Source organism: Syngnathus leptorhynchus, chromosome 20 (assembly GCF_054491065.1).
Source record: "Syngnathus leptorhynchus isolate UIUO chromosome 20, UIUO_Slep, whole genome shotgun sequence".
In the NCBI taxonomy this organism is placed as follows: Eukaryota; Metazoa; Chordata; class Actinopteri; order Syngnathiformes; family Syngnathidae; genus Syngnathus; species Syngnathus leptorhynchus.
Window position 1 is genome coordinate 5,210,556 of NC_141214.1, and position 13,157 is coordinate 5,223,712.

Genomic DNA, 13,157 nt, shown 5'->3' on the forward strand with positions numbered 1-13,157 from the left:
TGTCTTTTATTGGTGAACTGCACATGGAAGGAAGAATCTTTTGCAGGGGAAATAATAATACAAGATGACAACAAAAGTGGAGATTAAAACTAAATAAAATTGCTGACTTAGTACTTACCTACTGTTGTAATAAAGTATTTTTACTGCATGGTATTACGAGTCATGAGTCACCTCGGGTTCCTTGCTTTCTTTAGTTTGCAGACAGTTGCTTTGGTCACTCGTTGGAAAGAGGCTGGTGACTGGGCCTCCTGGCGACCCGACCCAGTCGGTCCACGGCCGCGCTCTCGAAGGCCCGCCTCATGAGCGGGTGCTCCTCCAGCACTTCGTTGAAGCTGTCCACACTCAGCGAGTAGAGCCGACAGTACGTTTCGGCCTTCACGCTAGCTGTGCGTCGGCCTTGAGTCAGCAGACAGATCTCTGAAAACGGGAGAATGAATGTTCAATCACGCGTTTGTCACGTTTTCCAGATCAAAAATGTTGGTTACCCCCAAAATAGGCCCCGTCGCTTAATCTGATCTCCTTGCTGCCTCGCGGGATGACCACGACCGTGCCGTGCTGGATGAAGTACATTTTCCGACCTAGCGTTCCCTCACGTATGATGAAGTCCGCCGGTTGGAAGACCTCGAAGTGGAGCTTGGTGAGGATCACTGTCACGAAGTGAGGGTCGGTATTGGCGAAGAGGGGCATGTTGGCCACCAGACCGCGACAGTTGTAGCTGACGATTTCCTGTCAAGATGAAGTTTAAAAAGTTCAAGTCATTCCGCCTTTAATTTATCGTAATACTTTGTCGCATTAAAACTAGCTTGCCTCTTTTAACGGATCACTGAGCTCTCCCAGGATGCTGTCCTCGTCAAACATCTTGCCTTGGAAACGTTGCTCGTAATAGTCGTGGATCCTCTGCCGGAGGTCCGCGGGCAGCTTGTGGAACGACATGTACTGCTCCACTTGCTTGTACTGAAGACGAAAAAAATAAGAGTGAACTTCAACATGAGTTGACTCAACCGTAAAGACTGGTCATGTGAAAGTAGGTCAACGAGGTCAACCTTCTCCTGGTAGTGCCGGTGCGAGGCGTCCAAGGACTGAACCAGGTTGGTGGCGTGGCCCAGGAACATGGCGTAGCAGGTGGCGCCCACCACCATGCTGATCATGGTCAGCCACACATCAGTCATGCCTTCCGGTGGGTGGGCTCCATAACCGATGCACAGCATGTGACTCATGGCCATGAACAGGGCGTACGAGTACTGGAGGTGCCACGTGGCGTTCTGAGCGGGACCAAAGAAGAAAAGAATCCTATATACAGTTGTTGTACCTTAGAATGCCAGAAGATGGCGCACAGTCTAATAGAAAAGTTGATGCCATGGAATTATTAAATTAGGTGAGCAGGAACTGCTTGTGTTCATGTGGCAAAAACTTTCGTACTACTTTCTTTGATCTACATGTACGTGATAAAGGGAACTGACCACCATGTTGTTCTTGGAGACCCAGCAGTCTGCGGGGAAGTCCTGCAGCATGGGCACCATGAAGGTGAGGCAGCCGTCCCAGTGGCACAGCAGTAGCATCATGCCGATCAAGTTGACGATTCGCACCACGGCGCTGGCCAGGTCGTACGTCATATTGAACATCTGAAGTAGGCGGACGGCAAATTTTTGTTATGGCACTTTGAGAACCAGAAGATGTAGTCATCTGCTTTGAATGAAAACTTGTACCTCCTCCCATTGGTGGATGTAACGGATGAGTCGAGATAAGCGCAGGAGTCGCAGCAGGCTGAGGATCTTGGTAAAGCGCACAATGCGAAGTGCTCGAGCGGTCCGGTACACGTCGGTCGAGTCCTGCAGAGACTCCAGGTCCACCACTAGGAAGATGTAGTCCACCGGAATGGACGAGATGAAGTCGACCAGGAACCAGGAGCGCAGGTAATGCAGGCGGATGCACTTAGGGTCCAGAATGATGTGGCTGTCCTCGCCCAGGATGCCCGTGCGGAAGTTGAAGACCAGGTCCATGAGGAAGAGCGTGTCAGACAGCATGTTGAAGGTAATCCACGGGATGGTGTTCTGGTCTTCAAAGAACGTGATGCCCCACGGTAAGATCACCAGGTTGCTCATCATGAGGAGGAGCATCACTAGGTCCCAGTAGAACCTAGAAGGAAGCACATGTTCACAACATGGCGTGAGACATCTTCAAACTTTAAAACTTAACACCTTCATTAACAATGCACCCTTGTGTCACCCAACGCACCACAACAATGTCACCGGGCTGCTCGACACGTCGTCCAAACGTGTCTGTCAGATGTCCTACAAGTTGTCATCCAGGTCTCCAGTGTCCTCTAAAGCTGGTTTTGGGTTTCCCGCCTTTCCCAACAGATTCTTTTTCCATCGTCTGTCAATCAACTTGAACGTCTCAACTTCATTAAGGGTTCTTTTTTTTTTTCATTCACTTGTTATCTCCTCTCGTGTTGCATCAAATTAAGTGGCCACTCTCGGGTAGATTTAATTTAAAACACTCAATCATGATTAAAAAAAATCAAATACAATAAAAAATAACGATTTGTAAAAATTATATTCATAAAGGAAAAGACATTCAGACAATTATGTTGCTGGAGAAGCTGACAGGGGAGGGCGGGGCCAAAAAAAAAAAAAAGTCAAACAGACGTTTTGGCAGATTGCTAGCTAAGACCCCGGCCTTCTGTCCACTCTGTCATTTCCCCCTTGGGCCGTCCTTAATTTGCTTCCGCGCACCTCTGTACTGCGGCCAAATACACTCAGTGGGACGGATCACGCCATTTGACCTCCACCTTCATTTCAAAGGCAAGTTTGGAGCATAAGGCAAACAGTCCCTGCCATAATCCCTGCCACATCTGTTTGCATATTGTTGCATAATAAAGCAAGATTGGAATTATTCTCATCATTTCCCCCCTCGTGGGTCATCCGTCTGTTACCCGGCCTGTTTATGGGGGGTTGTTTGAATTAGCTGCTGTCATTAGGAAGATAAATTGTAATGTCTATTTTTTTGGGCAAAATTGTATAAAACACAGGCAGGAATAATAGAGGCGAATATGTTAGTGGAGAAGGAGGGGGGGGGGGGGTTTACCAAGAGGCTTGAATAATCCAGATGATCTTGTCCTATATACTGTATCAGTAATCAAATCCCTTCATCGCCTTATACCACGTAGTGTATCAGCTGCTGTGCCGGATTCAGAATTTGGGATGTCCAGTCTGTCCTAATGACGTGGTTGGCGCTTTTTTTTTTTGAGGGGGACAACCGTGGCCTCACCTGAAATTGCTGTAGGGATGGATGATCCATACGCCGAACGACTTGACCCTGGCCTGCTCGGCGGCAACGCCTTTGTGGCTGCCGAACATGCGCAGGGAGAACTTATTGACGCCGGGCTGCAACATGGATCCCAGCTGCTTCTGGAAATACGTAGACCGGTCTGGTTCGGCTTCCTCGTAATCGTCGTCAACCTCGTCGGGGTCCAGAAGCCCGGCGGGGTCGGCGGTGTAGTCGTCGTTGTGAGTCTTGACCAACGAAAAAAGCGTCTGGCTCACGTCGTTGTGCTTGTCCGTCTTTGAGGAAGGCGTTCCGGGGCAGGCGGCTTTCTGGGAGCCGCTCCGCCATCGGGAGAATCGAAGACCGCTCCAGCTACGGTAGTACGGTGTGTCGGGTTTGTGACTAGGACTTTCTTTTATGCCCTTCTGGTCACCAAGGCTCCTTGATGGACTGGTCATGTTGGAAAAAGAAAGTGTCTACTTACAAGAAGAATGGAGCTGTCATTCTTAAGTACTTGGAAAAAGAAAAATGTGGCTATTGTCTGACATGCAGCTTCATCTGTCTCCAGCCTAGACGGATGCAAATTGCCAGGCGGGGAGCTCATCAAGTAGCCTTCAATAATCGGCTTGTTGCGACACATGCGTTCACTCACCTCCCTCCCCCCCGCCCCCCACCCCCCCACCTTCTCTGGCACGGCGGTCAAATTGCGGAGACATTCAGGGCTCAACAGGTATGAATTACTCATGAGCGATCAACCTGTGAAAAAAGAAAGACGGGAAAAAGTCAGACAGACAAAGGAACAATCATAGTTGTGATATAAAAAAAACATTGATGAAAGGATGTTAAGTTGTTAGCGCTTTTACGACCTTTTGACCTTACAGATGTTTCGGGAATATATTTGGATATATTTGGTGTTTTTTGTTTCCGGTGAGTGACCTGGTCAGCGGCCAAAGCAAATCAGTGGCAAGGCAGATCACGTTCCAAAAGTGTCACAGACACTGTTGACACACTTGAGATGCACTCCAGTCCCAATTACAGCTACTTGTGTTACATCGACCAATCACATCGTCGCATTTGAAGTAGGAGTAGAGGGAAAGTACGGGCGCGCAGCATAACGAGGAATACGGGTCTTGCGTAACGACGACGTCGTGGCATTCCGAGTGGAATCAGAAGTTTTTGACTGTGGTGGTGTGTGTGGAAAACAGGAAGCAGCTGTCGGCTGCTATTCGATAACAAAAAGGCAAACTTTTTTTTTTTGGCAGCGGGTGTTTGGCGTGACCTTTTGTTACACAGGGGATGTGCGGTTTTCAACAACACGTTTTGTCCACGGTCAGCTTGTTGACGAAATCACGATAAGAAATTGGCCTCCGGGTTTAAATACATGGAAAGAATTCAGAACATTGCGAAAGTACAAATTTCACATGATTCATATTAATGGATTTTTTTTTATTGGTTCTGTTTGAATGCTTATCAGTCTCTTCTCCATATGTTGGTATTTTGTATGTTCAGCAGATGGTCTCGCAAGTGTTGAACGGAAAAGAGGGGCGGGTGGGTCACTCTTCCCCACCCCCCCCCGGGCTCAATATAAGAAGCCTGCTTGTGAACTTTCTAGATTTTACATCTACGTGCTAAGACCAAAACAAAAAAAAACCACATTGAGTCACTCCAGCCATGACTTTGCTTACACTTCTTCAAGGGTTTCTCATTCTGCTGATTGTCTCCGAAGCAAATCTGCGAGGTAATGTCGATTTGTGGTGAAATTGCAGAATACCTTGGGAATAATCCACCGTGCTTTTTTTTCTTCCAGTGGAGTCCACAGAAGTCAACGTGCCGTTCCCGCCGGCTCAGCCCACGCCGGACAATCTGGCAGCTATCTGTAGCCAAGGTCAGGGTCGCCCCAGGTACCCCGAGAGTTTCTTCCCGAGGAGGGGGGCGGGACACTTCAGGCGTCGCGGGACGGCCATCAATCGACTGGAATCCTGGTACCAACAGTGCTGCTATCTGGGTGGAGATAACAGGGAGGCTGCCGTGCTATGCTGCACCAGGCAATCTGTAAGTCAAAGGCAAGATCAGAAAATATCAGAAAACAGTCAGGTTTGATTTTTGCTAACTTTACATAAAATGTATTTCCAAAAATGTCATTCACTGTTTTTATTATTTTGCTAAATCAGTACTTTTTTTATTTTATTTTCTGTTGCAACACTATGTGGCATTGATTTTATTTTCATATGTGTGCTTTCAGTGGAAACAGGCGCTGGGCTTGTTCTGCATCGAGGAATTTGGAACCATGACAGCACACTATGAGTGTTGCACGAAGCAAGAGGTCGAACGCTGGAGCTGCTTTAATAGTGAGCTGCCAAACCCGGACTATCTTGCCACGCCGGGATACATTGCACCTGAAATGCCCGTTGAACCTGACTTCACCTTCGACCCAAATGCTTGCTAAAGGTACAGAAAATGATGAAAAAAAAATTCTACAGGTATTCAAAACAGGAGAGGTGAGAGATTTGATCCCCACCGAGGCAACATAGTAACAAACAAGTCATATTTTGCACTGTTGTTTTTTTTTTTGGTAAATTAAAAATCACTGTACTCTATCACTGCAATCTATAATATGTCCACAAGACGTCGCTGTTTTCATGGTCAAAGTTGTCGGTGGGGGCGTGCTTTGTTGTTCACAACCTTTTCTGAATGGAAATCTGTACCAGAAAACTGAATAAACATTTTAATAACTTTCCACTGTGATCTACGTTTCTTTGTTTCTCATACAAACGTTAACAAATCGTCAAAAGAAAAGAGCGGCCGTACGCACACTCCCCTTAATTTAGCCTTTGCCTTCAAAATAAAAGATATTTTTGAGCGCTAATGCCTTTGAAGGATAAACAGGAATTAAAAATAAAACATTGAATAAACAAATTTATCAAATTTACACGTTTATTGTGTATATTAACTCGCACAATGTGCTTCCGAGTTCTGGGCCTGTTTGGGTCGCTTTTATTGTTATGCTATTTACTCTATAAAACTCAGGCCGGAACTTTTGTTCTCATTCTGGTTAAACAACGAAGTTTGACAACTTCCGCGTTGCGTCCTTGTTTACGAACGCGTAATGACAGGATTTTCTTTACATCGCAAAAGATGGCTTTTCATCAATATAACTTGACAATTGATTTATTGTTCTTTCCTTAATTTAGTTAGTTTCGAGTTTGTGTGTATAAAGTTTGAACAAGTCTCAGAATGGCCACAGCCGCAGTTGCAGAGGAGCCGCAGGGGCTGCAGAGCCACCCTGGCAGTAAGTTTGACGTCATCATTAACGCGAAAACGAAAAGAAAACGTGTGTGTTCCCTCTACAAAATCCACCTACGTGTTTTTTTTTTTGTTCAATTGAAAAAAAAAAAAAAAGTCACACCAAAATAAATGAGAAATAGTTACTTGTAAAAAGTTCCGTAAAGATTCAATAGTTTGGGAAGTGAGTCGTTCAGGCTAAATGTTAACAAGGTGTGTCGCGAGTTTTGGCCTCAGCCCAGCCGCACATTTTTAAACTATTTTAAACCATCTTTTTAAACCATAGCTTAAATATTAACTTATGTTCTCACCATAAATAACTTTGTACTGTCTGCCCATTTATCTCCAGATTCTACTGAGGCCGGGAAAGAGGTAAAAAATTATCATATTAGTGTAAATGTGTTCTTTTTTTCTCACCTACTTTTCGTACTTATGTTGTCCTTACTGCTAGATTCCAGGTATTAGCCCTGCCCCTGTTGTCAAGAAAACTATTGGCCACCGAGGAGTGGATCAAACTGGGAAAACCGTGTACAAAAAGGTCAGTATGCTCGCTAAATGTTATGTCCTGGTGTTAGGAATCGATTATTTCAAACTTTCTGAGGGATCCCAGTAATTGTGTCTGGGGGGTCTAGTTGGAAACTATTAAAATATTGATTTTTTTTTTTTTTTTAAACCAGGCAAGATATACGTGCTTACATCTCTCATTTGCTTTCCAGACACCGTCATGGGCTCTGCAAGGCGCTATCCAGTTGGGAATCACGCACACCGTGTGCAGCTTGGCTCAGAAGTCCGAGCGAGACGTACTGCTGCAGGACTTCGAAGAGGTGGAGAGCATCTACTTCCCCGGGTGGGTGGTCTAAATGTATATTTATTAAAGTCTGTATTGTACTGCTCCCCCTGGTGGCCAAGGCGCATACACCAGAAGGAGTAGCACAATTCAATTCTAAAAAAATGTGTCAAAAACTTCACATTTTTTTAAGTTTTATTTTGATTTGTTAAGACTGATTTTTTTTATAGACTTTTTTTTTTCTCTTTGATTCAACTTTGGCAGTGAGGGCAGCAGTCACACGCCGGGTCACCATTATGGGGACTTCAGGTTCATGACGTACGCTCCCATCGCATTTCGCTACTTCAGGGAGATGTTTTGCATTCAACCAGATGACTATATGGTACATTAATTATTTTTGGAGATATTATCTTGAACAACATTTTCAGCTTACAGTGTGTTCTCTGACAGTGTTCCCTGTGTAGCGAGGACCTGATCGAGCTGTCCAACCCGGGAGCTAGCGGGTCACTCTTCTACCTCTCCCACGATGACCAGTTCATCATGAAGACAGTGCAGCGCAAGGAGGCTGAGTTTCTGCAGAAGCTCCTTCCCGGATACTTCATGGTAAGACAAGAAGGAAAAGCAGAGTTAGAAATAATAATGTGTTTTTTTTTTTTTCTTCAGTCAAACAAGTGAGACCGTTGTTCTACTTCAATAAAAGAGATTTCATCTTTCTACCAATCCTCCAGAACCTGAACCAGAACAAGCGGACCCTGCTACCCAAGTTCTACGGTCTCTACTGCATTCAGACAAACGGCACCAACATCCGCATCGTGGTTATGAACAACCTGCTGCCTTCCTCGGTCCAGCTGCACCTTAAATTCGACCTGAAGGGCTCCACGTACAACCGCCGGGCCTCCTCCAAAGAACGGGCCAAGGCTTTACCTACCTTTAAGGACCTGGACTTCCTGCAGGACATGCCTGATGGGATGATGCTGGATCCCGACATGTATAACGCCTTCTGCAAGACGGTCCAGCGGGACTGCCTGGTAAGAGTCTGGGCATTCATGGGGTGGAAAATCTTACATGGTTATCATCCAACTAATCTGGTTAGAATATCAATTTTCTTCATTTTCCAGGTGCTGCAGAGTTTCAAGATCATGGACTACAGCCTACTGCTCGGGATTAACGTGGTGGATCATGCCGGAGGAGAAACGATGCAGACAGAGTCGGCAGTAGAGAGAAGGAAGCCGCAGAACCAGAAGTTCCTGTACAGCACGCCCATGGAGGCCATCCAGGCGAAAGCCAGGGACGCCGGCTCGCCGGGAAGTCACGACCCGTGAGTGTCAAGTTGCGACATCACGAATTCACACAATTCCAAATTTTCCCATTGAACATGGGGATATTTTTTTTTACAAATATAAGAAACCAATCTGACATTAAAATATTTTAAAAAGTTCAGGATATTTTGAACAATTCATTCTACTGCATTCCAGTTTTTTAATCTTATTTGATTTGTCAGCACGGGAGGGATTCCAGCACGAAACTCCAAAGGTCAAAGACTCCTGATCTACATTGGCATCATTGATATTCTACAGTCATACAGGTGAGCTAGACCATTAGTGGACTTCAAATGTCAAAACTCATACGACAAATCGACATCTTGTCTCCTAGATTCGTCAAGATGCTGGAGCACACGTGGAAAGCTCTGGTTCAAGACGCGGTAAACATTTGCACTTGCAAAGTCCTTTAAAGATTCTTAAATATTGACAAAACCCGTTGAGTTATTATCACTCTTTCAGGACACGGTGTCGGTACACAGACCGGATTTCTACGCCGACCGATTCCAGAAGTTCATGTGCAACACGGTCTTCAAGAAAATCCAATGTAAGAATATACTGAATATACTTTGCTTAGATCATTTAGTATCCCTTTTAAAAAAAAATCTTATATATTATATATCTTAAATATTTTAGTGAAGACATCACCATCCAAGAGGCGCCATAGCACTATAAAAAAAACCGACAGTGGCACAGCTCAGCAGGCAGAACAGAGCAGCAGCCAGAACCAGAATAAGCAGGTCATTGTAAAGGACGAGAGCCAGCAGCCCGTAATAAAGGATGAGAAAAATTCGGCGGACAAAGAGGACGGGGGCCAGGAAAACGGTAAGAACCGGGAATGTATGTGGAAGGCTGTGTTTGCTGTTGCAACACGAATTTCCGGCATGTTCCAGCATGTCAAAGTGTTGCAGTGTTTCATGCATGCCTGTAATCAGTCTTAATAGATGATTGATTATTTAGAACTAGAAAGCTGCCATTCTATTGTATTATCAAATTTCTTTGTTGTACAGATGTAGAGGAAACACCTAAATCCAGTGAGGCGAACGGAAAGACCTGATGATGACTACTATTGAAGTGGTGCCAAAAATAAGTGATTTTTTTTTTGGTACCCTTTTCAACTGCACTTTGATTCCGCTTGGACTCCAACAATATTAAATTGTTACTCTTCTCAGTGGAATGCGTCGACTCTAAGATGGTTCTCGCCTTCAGTTCAGTATTTTCAAGTGTAACTTAAAGACTTAACTGAATGGCTTTGGGACAAGAAATGCCGTCTTGTTTGGTGGATGGACCAAACCATGAGAATTCGACACGAAAAATGACCAAGACACAATCAGAGCACAAAAAAAAAACGATTTGTACATTCACAATAATTTCTGCTTATGTTTAATTTCTATTTTTTTATAACTTTCATTCCAGTGTGTGTTTACAATTTTAATTCTCTGGTGATACGGTTACACAGTATGATGTAAATGAGGTTGAGTTATTTTTATGTGTATTACAATGCAACTGTTTTGTATGCTCATTACATTCACAGGCTTTGGAAATGGTGCAATAGTTCAGTCAATTGAAGAATCACTATTATCATGAGTAAAATTTTGGGTGGATTGTTATTTTATGCAAATGTGCCTTATGGACCAAAATCCTAACGTGTATTTATTACAGTTACTTTTACTGTATGGCATTTTTCACTATCCATAGCATTTTAATCAATATTGTGTAAATAAAAGTGCCTTTGATACAATTTTGCTTTGTTTTTGTTTTGTATATATATATATATATATGAATAAATGAACGTAAAAATTTAATTGAATAATTCTTCATTTTATTTATTTATTCTTCGTTACGAATTGTTTCGTTTAGATCGGTGACGTAATAGAATAGGAAGCTGACCCACCAATCACATCTAAGAAACTAGGGCCAATCATGGACGGTCTTGCTCAGCTGTTATTCAATGGGCTTTGAGCTTGTAAGATTGCTGCACGAATCAACAAGATTTTTCCAAAATGGTGCTCGAAAGTACTATGGTTTGGTAAGGATCAAATTTGTTTTATTTTAATTCGTTTTACTCCTTTAAATGCCTCGCGTAATTTATTTTGAACAAACGGTTTGGATAAAAAAAGAGTGGTGTTAAATTTATAGTTGATGTCCACGTCGAAAGGGTGAGAAAACGTTGCAGATTTGGACTGCTAGCAGCGGCTGAGTCATGTAGCAAATACTAGTAGCTAGCCTTATTTCTTATTTTATTTTCCCGTCTCATTTGTACGCAATCTACATTTAAAACAATTCAGTTTGAGTCACAACAAAACATTTAACAACGGCAAGTCAATGACAAGGAAAAACTACGAATAATCACAACCTGCTAACCTTAGCATGCTCGAATGGGACCAATATGAAAGGACTACTAGGGGAATAAAGGCCGAACGACTTTAATCTTAACATATACTACTTTATTCTTTAATCTGTTTTGGAAATTAAAAAAACAACAACAATTGTTTGGTAAATACATTTTTTTGTAATGGTGTTCATTGTGTGTCATCCTATTACTACAATCCATTAAACTGGGTATTCAAATTCATTTGTCTTTCTCACCAGTGTGGACAACAGCGAATATATGCGAAATGGAGACTTTCTACCCACGAGGCTGCAAGCCCAGCAAGATGCCGTCAACATCGTGTGTCACTCCAAAACACGTAGCAACCCTGAGAACAACGTGGGCCTCATCACTATGGCCAAGTAAGAACCCATAAACTGTTTTCTTTAGACTTGGAATGCTCATAGATAGTGGACATAATGTGACTGACTGTTCTTTTTTTGTCATAGTAACTGTGAGGTCCTGACCACGTTGACGCCAGATTCTGGACGCATCCTATCCAAACTTCATGCTGTGCAGCCCAGAGGCAACATCAGCTTCTGCACGGGCATTAGAGTGGCTCATGTGTGTATCTTAGTCAAAAAGAATCAAACTCCGTAACAGTATACATGTGTGTGCACTCGAACTAAACAGACTGTGTGTTTGTGTTCTTTTCCTGTGTAGCTGGCTTTAAAGCATCGCCAAGGTAAAAACCACAAGATGCGGATCATCGCCTTTGTGGGGAGTCCCGTGGAGGATAACGAAAAGGACGTGAGTTCTATTCTAGTGTTGTTGTGGTTTATTTTTTTATGATTACAACTTACGCCATCTTTTTATGTGTGGTACAGCTTGTCAAAATGGCTAAGCGCTTGAAAAAGGAGAAGGTGAATGTGGATATTATCAATTTTGGAGAGGAGGTGAGGAAAATATTTGTTTCTTCCTTTGACTTTTAATCTTTTTGATATGTAGTCAAAATGTTTTTTCACTCAATGGTGTCGTACGTATTTAGGAGTTAAACACAGAGAAGCTGACGGCCTTCATCAACACACTGAACGGCAAGGAGGGGGCAGGTTCTCACCTCGTCACGGTGCCCCCGGGGCCCAGCCTGGCCGACGCTCTGCTCTCCTCACCCATCTTAGCGGGCGAGGGTGGCTCCATGATGGGCCTCGGCGCCAGCGACTTTGAGTTTGGCGTCGACCCCAGCGCCGACCCGGAACTTGCCCTGGTAAGCCGACACAATGGGATGTCAGTATAATGAATGGGAAAAATTTAAATATAGCCATACTTTGAGTTCCAGCCTTGCATTCCAGCGATAACATCCTGAGTATGTTTGCAGGCCTTGCGCGTGTCCATGGAGGAGCAGCGTCAAAGGCAAGAGGAGGAAGCCCGCAAAGCCACGGCTGCGTCAGTGACAGAGGGGAGCGTTCCTATGCCTGCAGTGGATGGTGCGCACGGGCTCATGACACCTATCGGAGTAGCAGAACACATCATCGCCTTTTTCCCGTTTCAGAATCAGAGGAGGCTTTACTGAAGATGTCGGTGTCTCAACCCGAGACGGGCGCCGCCGTGATACCTGACTTCAGCAGCATGACCGAGGAAGAGCAGATCGCCTATGCCATGCAGATGTCTCTCGCCGGAGGAGGTCAGTTACTCAACTGCAGAGGGGTGAGGTGTCTTATTCATCAACTTCAATAACTCCCCCCCCCATCTTGTCATGTAACAGAATATAGTGAGATGGACACAGGTGTTCCAATGGAGGCTACAGAATCCGTCAAAGTAAGCAAGCGCTATACAAGCGAGCGATGTCGTAGTAAGCCCAAACAACCGATTTGCTTTCGCACACTCACTCAGGAGGAAGACGACTACGACGTAATGCAAGACCCCGAGTTCCTGCAGAGCGTGCTGGAGAACCTGCCCGGCGTGGACCCCAACAACGAAGCCATCCGCAACGCCATGGGTTCCCTGGCCTCCCAGACGGGCAACAAGCCTGATGCCAAAAAAGATGACGAGAAGAAGAAATGAGAAACAAGCAACATTTAGACATAAAAAGATAATGTTCAAACACTCATGTTATCCACCACCCTTTTTGTGACACTTTAAAGCACCTCAATAAACAGCCATTCATCCTTCTTCTGGAGTACTTTTCCTTATT

General features: G+C 44.3%; 4 protein-coding genes and 1 long non-coding RNA gene across 5 annotated transcripts; 3 read left to right on the forward strand and 2 right to left on the reverse strand.

Moving 5' to 3' along the window:
* Window positions 1–53: 53 nt before the first annotated feature.
* hcn3 (hyperpolarization activated cyclic nucleotide-gated potassium channel 3) lies at window positions 54–3,728 on the reverse strand. The gene is made up of 7 exons (XM_085901008.1): window positions 3,271–3,728; window positions 1,707–2,136; window positions 1,461–1,622; window positions 1,044–1,262; window positions 808–954; window positions 486–726; window positions 54–417 (listed from the first exon to the last, which is right to left on the reverse strand). Exons 1-7 carry the CDS (start codon window positions 3,723–3,725, stop codon window positions 215–217), a joined length of 1,857 nt encoding a protein of 618 aa, XP_085757134.1. The 5' UTR covers window positions 3,726–3,728; the 3' UTR covers window positions 54–214.
* Window positions 3,729–4,867: 1,139 nt separating this feature from the next.
* Window positions 4,868–6,006, forward strand: ecm1a (extracellular matrix protein 1a). Its single transcript, XM_085901007.1, has 3 exons — window positions 4,868–5,005; window positions 5,075–5,319; window positions 5,510–6,006. The coding sequence occupies exons 1-3, from the start codon at window positions 4,939–4,941 to the stop codon at window positions 5,711–5,713; spliced, it is 516 nt and encodes a 171-aa protein (XP_085757133.1). The 5' UTR covers window positions 4,868–4,938; the 3' UTR covers window positions 5,714–6,006.
* Window positions 5,017–9,785, reverse strand: LOC147041065 (uncharacterized). Its single transcript, XR_015062960.1, has 3 exons — window positions 8,265–9,785; window positions 7,770–7,932; window positions 5,017–5,317 (listed from the first exon to the last, which is right to left on the reverse strand). It is a non-coding gene; the product is annotated as an uncharacterized LOC147041065 (long non-coding RNA).
* On the forward strand, window positions 6,160–10,396 carry LOC147041066 (phosphatidylinositol 4-phosphate 5-kinase type-1 alpha-like). The gene is made up of 13 exons (XM_085900999.1): window positions 6,160–6,556; window positions 6,899–6,921; window positions 7,001–7,087; window positions 7,266–7,396; window positions 7,601–7,718; window positions 7,787–7,939; window positions 8,065–8,364; window positions 8,455–8,654; window positions 8,838–8,921; window positions 8,990–9,038; window positions 9,118–9,202; window positions 9,292–9,480; window positions 9,666–10,396. The coding sequence occupies exons 1-13, from the start codon at window positions 6,502–6,504 to the stop codon at window positions 9,710–9,712; spliced, it is 1,521 nt and encodes a 506-aa protein (XP_085757125.1). The 5' UTR covers window positions 6,160–6,501; the 3' UTR covers window positions 9,713–10,396.
* A 159-nt stretch (window positions 10,397–10,555) lies between these two features.
* psmd4a (proteasome 26S subunit ubiquitin receptor, non-ATPase 4a) lies at window positions 10,556–13,134 on the forward strand. The gene is made up of 10 exons (XM_085901000.1): window positions 10,556–10,684; window positions 11,248–11,388; window positions 11,476–11,590; window positions 11,690–11,776; window positions 11,854–11,922; window positions 12,015–12,230; window positions 12,342–12,450; window positions 12,516–12,647; window positions 12,729–12,781; window positions 12,857–13,134. The coding sequence occupies exons 1-10, from the start codon at window positions 10,659–10,661 to the stop codon at window positions 13,025–13,027; spliced, it is 1,119 nt and encodes a 372-aa protein (XP_085757126.1). The 5' UTR covers window positions 10,556–10,658; the 3' UTR covers window positions 13,028–13,134.
* The last annotated feature ends 23 nt before the right edge of the window (window positions 13,135–13,157 follow it).

Excerpts from the sequence above, each read along its gene's own strand:
- hcn3 (XM_085901008.1), bottom strand. The coding sequence starts at position 3,725 with ATGACCAGTCCATCAAGGAGCCTTGGTGACCAGAAGGGCATAAAAGAA. Across the intron at positions 1,623-1,706 it reads ACATCCACCAATGGGAGGAG|ATGTTCAATATGACGTACGA; the intron begins GTACAAGTTTTC and ends CGCCTACTTCAG. Across the intron at positions 727-807 it reads TCAGTGATCCGTTAAAAGAG|GAAATCGTCAGCTACAACTG; the intron begins GCAAGCTAGTTT and ends TCATCTTGACAG.
- ecm1a (XM_085901007.1), top strand. The coding sequence starts at position 4,939 with ATGACTTTGCTTACACTTCTTCAAGGGTTTCTCATTCTGCTGATTGTC. Across the intron at positions 5,006-5,074 it reads CTCCGAAGCAAATCTGCGAG|TGGAGTCCACAGAAGTCAAC; the intron begins GTAATGTCGATT and ends TTTTTCTTCCAG. Across the intron at positions 5,320-5,509 it reads TATGCTGCACCAGGCAATCT|TGGAAACAGGCGCTGGGCTT; the intron begins GTAAGTCAAAGG and ends GTGTGCTTTCAG.
- LOC147041066 (XM_085900999.1), top strand. The coding sequence starts at position 6,502 with ATGGCCACAGCCGCAGTTGCAGAGGAGCCGCAGGGGCTGCAGAGCCAC. Across the intron at positions 6,557-6,898 it reads GCTGCAGAGCCACCCTGGCA|ATTCTACTGAGGCCGGGAAA; the intron begins GTAAGTTTGACG and ends ATTTATCTCCAG. Across the intron at positions 9,203-9,291 it reads GGTCTTCAAGAAAATCCAAT|TGAAGACATCACCATCCAAG; the intron begins GTAAGAATATAC and ends TAAATATTTTAG.
- psmd4a (XM_085901000.1), top strand. The coding sequence starts at position 10,659 with ATGGTGCTCGAAAGTACTATGGTTTG. Across the intron at positions 11,591-11,689 it reads CGGGCATTAGAGTGGCTCAT|CTGGCTTTAAAGCATCGCCA; the intron begins GTGTGTATCTTA and ends TTTCCTGTGTAG. Across the intron at positions 12,782-12,856 it reads AGGCTACAGAATCCGTCAAA|GAGGAAGACGACTACGACGT; the intron begins GTAAGCAAGCGC and ends ACACTCACTCAG.